The 9580-nt window shown below is 29.6% G+C and overlaps 1 protein-coding gene across 1 annotated transcript; it reads right to left on the minus strand.

Moving 5' to 3' along the window:
- Positions 1–616: 616 nt before the first annotated feature.
- On the minus strand, positions 617–2034 carry LOC125827853 (uncharacterized). The gene has a single exon (XM_049507199.1). It carries the CDS (start codon positions 1641–1643, stop codon positions 840–842), a length of 804 nt encoding a protein of 267 aa, XP_049363156.1. The 5' UTR covers positions 1644–2034; the 3' UTR covers positions 617–839.
- Between the last annotated feature and the right edge of the window lie 7546 nt (positions 2035–9580).

Below are 9580 nucleotides of genomic sequence, written 5' to 3' on the forward strand. Positions count from 1 at the left end.
TACATGCAAAATTTCCTCAACTTAGCACAAGGTATAACAAAATAATTAATCATAATTTCTTTTTTAAAAAAAAGTATAATATGTAATGACTTGGCAATGGTAAAGTACGAATATTTAGCTTTAACTCAATCAGTCAACCATAAAAACTAGCTCATAAACAAAAATTTTGCGACTATTCATCTCTTTATAATCCAAAAATGAAACTCTTGATAACAAAATGTAAACTAGAAATGTTCACATCTTTCCTTTTCTCTTCCTCTAAAATCTTCTCCTCCCACTCAAGTAGAAGTTCAAATTAAAATTAAATGAGCACAATTCTTTCCAACAAAGAGCATTAATGAATAAATGAAATTTATTAAAAGAGGACCAAATTTATTTAAAACACATTTCTTCAAAAATAACCAAAAGTGGCCCCAATGTTTGTTGAGTTGTCTTCATCCACCGCTACAACGATAATATACTCAGTGTGATCCACAAGTAATATCCGAGAGAGTAGAATGCAAAAAGACCTTATCCCTAATTTGTAGCTAGAAAGATATTTCTGATAGACGTTCCGCGATAAAACTGTGAAACAAATATCATAATGAGAAACTAAAAACTTTGCGATCAAATGCTCTTAATAACCAAAAGTTTATTGTAGTAGAAAAGTGAAGAACAGGTACAGTACTACAGTTAAGCAAACATGGCTTCCTAATTCCAGAAAAACAGGGAATAGGCAGAGTAGCTCTGTACATTCATAGGTAATTAACACTAATACTCATTCACCTTTGCGATATTGTAGTAGAAACTATTACTCCATAGATTTTTATTCCTTATGATCCAACAAAATGTAACAGTTTTCAGAAGGCTTTGATACCGATTCGTTCATATTTTTCTGGTTCTGATTCGGCTAACCTCTGTTTTTCGAAGAAGGTTTGGTTCTTCTTTATGAACGCTTCAATTGTAAGCCGGAAGTCTTCGTTGCTCAGTGTGTCAACTGCCTCTACTGGCACTGTTGATTGTTTATCGCCAGGACGGACAACTATCCTGCGCATTTCAGTTTCTGAACGCCGGAGCTCTCGCCGTGGATTTGCCGTAATTTGTCGCTTCAATTTCTCAGATTGAGTCCTTTTGAACTTCTGTATTTGCTTTGTTGCTGTATCAATTGCTGTGGCCATATCGTTGCATTGTATCTCCGGAACCTTATACTCCGATGAAACGATCTGCTTATCTTCCATTGTTGAGACCGGTGTCTCCGGCAGTGAAGTAGAGGATAAATCCAGCACATCGCTGCTGCAGTAGGAAGCAGAAATTATCGATCGTTGATCTTCGCTGTAAGGAATTTCATCGCTATCAATATCATCAGTAACAGAATTGTTGCTTCCGGCGTCAGTTTGGCGGCGGAGCACGACTATTGCAACAATAATCGCATTGCCGATGAAAAAAACGACGTGAGGTTTAAACAAATAACCAGAAATCTGAACCAAAAATTCGCCAGATAATTTCACAGCCGCCGGAATACGATACCAGGACCAGAAAATCAAAACAACCGCCACAATCACTTCAAAAATTTGTAGCATCTTCATCATATTCTGAAACCGATTATACCTAGAAATTGCCTTCTCTTTCTCAAATTTCACACTATCAAACACTTCGTTATCCATTTTTTAACCGCTTAGATTTAAAAATCGAACAGTCACAATTCTACGGAAAATCCTCTAGGCTTCCAGCGAGCGGTTACAGTCGTTTTCTGAAGGAGGCGGAGGTTCAGAAAAAGGATAACGAATGTTTGTACGGAAAGGAAAATCAGATTTTCCTGGAGAATTGGGAGGGAAAATTGAAAACAAGGAAAGGAACTTGAATAGAAAATCGAAGAAGATTTGATACGAATGCAAAAATATGCATAAGGAAGTAGATTCAGAATTCATGTACATAGAAACACACAGTGATACACCACCGGAAAAAACACACAGTTCGCCGGAGAAAATAGTTGACGGTTTCTTCTTCAGAATATGTGAATTCAAGTTTAAATTTGGTATGGCGAATGAGGACTCGATGGATGGATCAGATGTGTAGGGAAGGCGCCTCATTATATAGGCGTAGCCCGTAGGGTCTAATTTTTTAAAATAATATTATTATTTTTTAAAAAAAATGTTGAAATTTGTTATGGCAATAATGAGTGAATTATTTAAATTTTGTAATAAACAGGGATACCGGTGGTGGGAATTGTAATTAGTTTTGTTTGTAGATTAAGATGAAAAAATTGATTAAATTTGACATGGTCCCCCCAAAAGATTCTATTTTTTGCTAGGTTTCTCCCTCATTGGTGTTGTTCTTTTCTCTTATGTTAAGATTTCATGAACGAGTAATGATAAAATTATCTTTACATTTAAGTCATAGTATTAAAATAAATTATCTATAAGTTTTATGTATACGCGAAACATTTTATACACTGAATAATTTGAGGGAGGGAAATTCTTTTTTGATCAATCGTTTGGATACTCCATAAATTGAGTCTAATATTTTGTTTACACCAAATAAAAGAAATGAAAAATGGAATATAACTTGATATTTTGACCATGTGCTTGTCTCAATGGACCAAGTCATAAGAATAAAGTACTAAACATTTTGAAATTGGTACAATTCTCCTCTTGTTCTAGCTAATATTTCGAATATTTTGGTACATAAAATCTTTTGGGGTAAACAACTTTCCATTATACATGAAACTCGAAGATTTTTTTTGCTTTATTTGAATGTATAATTAAGAGTTTTCGTTTTAACGAAGTTTTTATTATTTTTTTTAAAAGAATTACTGTAAATCGAAATCAGGAGGAACTCTATTTTTTGTAAGTGTTCAAAAATCCAAATAATGTGTAATTTATTTATCAAGAACTCTTTTTTTTTTTTTTTATTGTGTATTCTAAAATTGAGAACTCACATTTTTTTCATCTTTTTATTTTGTTTTCCGCTTTGAATTGGGTTTCCTTGAACCAAAGGCATATGAGAAAGAGAAACAATCTCTCTACCTCCGACTTTTGAGATAAGGCGTAAAGTTCACATTTACTTTATTCTTTTCATATTTTATTTTATAAAATTACGTTAAATATATTATTATTGTTATTTTAAAACTCATTAATTCAAAATATTTGCTCCGTGTCTGCTCGAAATTACATGGTAAAGTAAAATGAACTATGGGAAAGTGATGATAAAAAAGTAGGAAGTACTATTTGTAAATGTGATGGAGATATTGATATGTTGTATTGTTGTTGATCCAAACGTAAACTTTAATCCCAAAGAACGTGAACGTGGTGCATGGGTTACTCATGATTTATAGTTGAAAAGAAGGAGAAAAAGAAAAAAATTCTAATTTTCTCCGTTCAATTTATTTATCTTATTTTTTTAATTCTATTTCAAAAAAAATATTTCATTTTGTTTTGCAAATTTAATTTCTAACGTGACATGTTTAAACCATGATATTAAAAAATATTTTAATATATTTGGCATATAAGTTCTTTTACTTTTTAAAATAAAATAAACAAATTAAAACGGATCAATTATTCGAAATAAATAAAAAAAGGACAGAGACGACAAGACTAAAAGCTCGTGTGGCTATCTCTTTGCCTAAATTTCATAACAACTCTAATCACGTGCGATTCGTACACTTATTTTTTTTGGTTTTTATAAGTTTAATTTCTGCAGCAATTATAGATTTTGGTATCGCGTGACTGCCTGCTCCATTTTTCACTGTACCAAAAACTACCTGACATAACCACAAATTCACTCCTTCTTAGTGTGTTTGACGGAGTTTAATTATTCCAACTATACGCTACTAATATGGATCGATTCAGTCTAGCTCGATTTAACTTATACAGATTTTGAAATTTGATGATTGAGACGTACTTGGGAGTGAGTAGGTCTGCCTTTTGGAAAAACCTTAAATTAGTCGATGAAACTCGTGACTAATTATATATATATTTTTTTGGTAGTGTTTTTCTTGACGAAACGCAACTTTCCTGTTAAGGTAGTGAATTTAAGTTGAGCTTATGATATTTATGATTTTTCGCAAATTATTTGAGCTATGAAAATTACATTTTGTCATATACTCCTTCCATTCCATTTTACGTGAGATAGTTTGACTCGGCACGAAAGTTAAGAAAAAAAAAAAACTTTTAAAACTAGTGATTTAATATGAACGATAAAAATTTATGTGTTAAATATTTAAAAGTTAAATTATTATACTACAAATGAATGTAAGTCGTATAATGAGTAATTGTTAATAACAAAAGAAAAAAGTTAACTTGAACCAATAATTTCCTTTTTGCAAATTGGTATTTTACAATCAATAACTTCCACATATTTCAAAATTCATTTTTTTTATAATAGTGAGAAAAGGCTAATTCTGTATTATTAAAAGAGGAGCAAAGCAGTTGATAAAAGTTAGAGAAGAGTTGTAATAGTAATAAATCCCACTATATTTAACTTTAGGAAAAAGTAGAAAGAGGGTGGGGCTGCACGCGATTCCTGTTGAATTTTCAAAGAATATAAATTTGTCACCATCTTGTTTTGCTTTTCCACATGATCTTTTCTTTTGTCTTTCTGCTGAAATTATTCATTTGAGATGAATGAAATGAATCTCATATTGATGAAAGACGAAAATACGAGACTGTTTGAGCATTTTTTCTCTTTTTGAATTAGATTTTAATATGTGAGTTAGGCCCAACCTAATTTGACATGATATCAGCACTTCTATGAGTCTATGATAGTGTGGGAAATATGCTCATGGTTCTTGAATGTCACGTTTGAATCGTACAGTGAAATTCTAGATAAAAGAATATTTGGACCGGGGCGTGGGGTGAGTTAGGCCCCAACGTAATTTGACATGATACCAGAACTTCTATGACTATGTTGGGGAGCGAGTTATGAATATACTTATGGTTTTTGAATGTCACGTTTGAATCGTACAATGAAATTTCAAATAAAAGAATATTCAAATCAGAGTGTGGGGTGGGGTGGGGGGTTTATGAGAATGAGTCTCATTAGACTGGGATGATCAGAACCTTGGGTTGCTTATAAGGCTTGAACAGTTCTCCCCCCCTTTTAACTAATTTATAAAGTGGGAGTTTGCTCATGAGCAAATGTAGATTTTGGAGCGTGTGTAAAAACCTTTTTTACACTACTCTCTTTGGTCGACCTTTAATCTTTTCTTAAGAAAGAAAAAAGGGTTTTCATGGATAGGATTATTGAACTTTAGCATAAACAACTACTTTTTGTTGTTACTAGTATGTGAAAGTGTTTAAAAGTAAGTAAGCCTTAAATGGGATATTCTTCTTTTAGGTACCAAAAGAACAATCTCAGCCAAGCTTAATGTGATTCCTTTCACCAACTAGTACTGTTTTTGATATTTGCTTTAGAATTATAATGATCAAGAGCAATATGTGATTGCATTTAATTAATTAGAACGCATGTAGGTATCAAATTGTTGAGCTAAAATAATTCAAAAATACTCTTAACGTATATGATGAGATAATTATCTTCTTTAGACTAAATCAATCAACGTGAAACTTTTTCACACATCCAATATTTCTTCATCGTATTAAGTTCTACATGGCCCATTAGACATTAGTAACTATGACCCATCACTTGATCAACTTGTTTGCATATGAATTGTATGTCACTCTAAATATTGACTCTGATATTAATTATTGGGTTAAAATATTTTTTAAATGCTCTTAAATAATGTGATATTACTCTCTTTGAACCTATCCCAAAAAACATCACATCATTAAAATTAATATTACACCAATTCGAACTTAATGTATATATTTTTCTTGCTATCAAGTTCTCATGATGTTTCTTTATCATTTCCTATACAATGTCAGTAACTTGCACGAAGCCTATTCTAAAGCTAATTTGATTTACAATGATATACAGAGATAAACATATGGTTTGAAGAGTATTTTCTAGAATAATATTTTAGAAACAAATAGTAGTATATATAGCATATAGGTCTAGGCGGCTTTGAAAGTCGCTTGTGGATCTCTTGGGATTGTTATCCTGATCTTCTAAGAAAATGAAAATAATGCAAACTATTGTTGTTTAACATGACTAATAATAATGGAATTTCCGTAGCTCAGTTGGCTATCTGAACTCTCACTTTGTTAGTGAGTATTCAATTCTCCACTTTATAATTCCCTCTCCATTTTCCTTTTCCCTACCTCTAAACTTTTTTATTATTTTTTTTAAAAAGTACGACTAATAAAGTCTTATATTTTTCATGAAATAATAATAATAATAATAATGAGTGTTTCGATATAATAATTTCGTCCTACAATACTATAAAATACTTGAAAAGCAAATGATTGGAAAAAAAGGGGTGGTGATGGAAATCGGATGGATAGAACACCTCTATTTATTCTTTATTCTTAATTAGAAGTTTTAAATTTCAACTTTTAATACGAAAGAAAAAACATATTAGTAAGCATTTTTTCTGCGTTAAATAAGTCTTACCACTCACCCAACATGAATTCGAATTAGTTTATTCAATTCAATTACTAAATACAAAAATATTGCTTTTTTAAGAAAAGCAAAAGGTTGGGGTCATAATCCTGATTTTAAGCTAACAATATCTCAAAATGCTAAGAAATGAGCGGCACTTAGAGCAACTTGGGTCAAGCCTTTCGGCAGTAATGATAAGAGACTGATTGAGAATTAGGTGAAGTTTGTAAAAAAAATAAAAAATTGTTTACACCCTTGAATTTAGTTAAAAGAAATAAATTAGTATCATTATCATGTCCGTCTCAATTTATGTTACTCACAAAAGTAAAAAAAGTGAAAAAAAAATTATTAAAATTTGTGATTTAAAACACTTTATGATTATTCGTACGTGTGACTTATAAATTATTTAATCAAATGATAAAACGAGAATTTTGACTAAGTTGTTTTAAAATTATTTTCTTAAAAATAGATTAGAAAAATGTATCGTATAAATTGAAGGAGAGTAAATATAGTTTATTGCCTCGAAAGGATGGCCTTCACTAATTGTTTAAAAGAGAAATGTCCTACTATAGATGAAAAAGTTGATTAATATATCTCTAGGGATTAATTTTGGCCAACATTTAACAGATTGCAACTATTAACCCTTTTTTATCCCTAACCCTTTTTGGTGTTTTTATTAATCAATCATTGCTTCTTGTAATCATTTCGTTTCCCACTTTACTTTTTTCTTTATTTACCCTTTTTCCTTCTCCTTGACAACTCTAGTGGACTCAATCTTATCCCTCAATTTATGCTTAAATTTCTCATAATTATCCAAAAATGAAATTTGTTGCTAATGTGTTACTAAATATTAAATAGCTATTAAAAGAACCAGTATAAATTATCGCAAAATAAAACTAACATCGATTTTTGTTTTTTTAGCAACAAAAGTTAACCGTCATAATTATTTCATGTGTTAAAGGGTTAGTTTGATTTCCTTTTTACGCAATATGTTTGCAATATTAAAAGGATTATTTCGAAAATGGCCAATTGAGTTTGATTGAACTTGTACTAGGAAATGGCATCACAAGTTTGAAAATATACAAATTAAATTGACAAGAAACTCCCATCTCTAATTGGTTTCAATTTAATTAATCTTTGTATATTTATGTTATGATGACTACGAGAAAAAGTACTTAAAAGTGAATCAAGAAGTAGATTGTGGGTCAATGTCAAACATTTGTTAAAGCTAGTGAATAAATAAGAAAATTATTAAGCCATATTGCTAGGTTGAAAGATATAAAAATAGAGGAGTACTCAAACTGTCTCAATTTATGTGGTACACTTTTTTTTTTAATTTCATTTCCGAAAGAATGTCATCTTTCAATAATTAGAAAGAATTAAAATTAAATTTTCTCTTTTATTCTTGATGAGATGATTAATATTTAATAGCCACACAAATAACTACGTAATATTAATTTTAGATCGTAAATTTTAAAAATTCTTTTTTACTTAAACTCTACCAAGTCAATCAATGTCACGCAAATTATTCGAATAGAAAGAAATATTAATCATTAGATAATAAGGATGTCGATAAAGTTGTTTTCAGACACATCATTAGTGAGTAGCTCAATCAACAAGTAATGTACCACTCAATCAGAGGCGATCCATCGAGTTCAAAATTTAATTTTAACAAGGTTTAATATTTATTTACTATTTATTTTTAAAAAAAAATTATCTTTAGGATTTATCATTTATAATATATATGTTTTATGTCTAAAAATGTTAGGGTTAACTGAATTTAGAAATATGTATTGCATCTACTATTACTATTTGCATGCCTTATTTTTTAACGATAGATAGCCAGCTACAATAACATATGTAGTAGTATATTCTTACTTCTGACGATTTGAGGAGGATAGAATATACGTAAATATTTCGTAATTTTTTTTTTTTCTGAATTCTTGCTGGCTAAGGAAGAGTACGTAGTATGTTGAACATTTTCATATACTACGTTTTTCTCCCCCCACTTTTTTCTGGTTGAAGAAAAAGTTATTCGAATATAATTGTGTGTATACTTGATAGTGAAAAGTGAATTGGTTATATTCCAAACGAATAATGGACGAAGCAGGTAAAAGATTTATTTAGCAAGTGCCATGTTACTCTAATCATTGGACTTGTTTAATTTGACAACACGATTTTATGGAATTGATATTATAGATTTTCACCAATTTTTGGCAGTCCCATTTTATTGACTTTAAACAAGGCTAAGGCCTATGGTTTTGTCAATTTTCAGTTCTTAATTGACTAGATACAAGCCCCGTGTCAGCACGGGGTCCAATATATATTATTTTTTTATTTTAATTTATGTCATATTATGAAACTTGAAAAGTTATCTAAAATTTTGTATGATTTTAAAAATATTTTAAGTTATTTGTACTTTTTTACATAATTTTAAAATTAAGTTGTTAGTATTATTTTACATAATTTTAAAAATAATTTATTGTGCTTTCTTTGTTTTAATTTATGTGACATATATAGAATTTTAAAATTAACCACCTTTTTTAGAAGTATGTCTTTTACATATATTCAGTTGTAAATTATTGTAATTTATAGTATTTTTTTAACATAGTATTCAAATAATATATATGTTACTTTTCATGTCTCAATTTATGCGGCATTGATAGATTTTTTTAGAGTCAGTTGATTTTTTTTATGTATTTTATTTTTTTAATTTTTTTTTAACTAAGGTAATTTATAATATTTTTTACGTCATTTACAAACAATATATATTTATCGTCTAACTCATTTTATGTGGTATCAATAGAATTTTGAGAGTCAATTGAATTTTTTTATATAATTTTTTAATATTTAAATTATTAATTATTGTGATTTATAGTATTATTTACGTAAAAAGACATAATTTTTCAATATTCGATATTTTTTTCACTCTAAACACAATTTTTTTTGTCTGTGAAAATGTAGTAACAAATAAAGTAATGTATTTTAAAGGGCCCCCCCATATGTATTAACTACTCTATTAGTAGAGGGAAAGATGGAAGGGTTTTATTGTTCGGCACTAAGGAAGTACCGGCATGGCCCAATATATTTTTTTTTTTTATCCTAA

Source organism: Solanum verrucosum, unplaced genomic scaffold (genome assembly GCF_900185275.1).
Source record: "Solanum verrucosum unplaced genomic scaffold, falcon-dt-bn FXZP01000064.1, whole genome shotgun sequence".
Classification (NCBI taxonomy): Eukaryota; Viridiplantae; Streptophyta; class Magnoliopsida; order Solanales; family Solanaceae; genus Solanum; species Solanum verrucosum.

Excerpts from the sequence above, each read along its gene's own strand:
- LOC125827853 (XM_049507199.1), bottom strand. The coding sequence starts at position 1,643 with ATGGATAACGAAGTGTTTGATAGTGTGAAATTTGAGAAAGAGAAGGCA.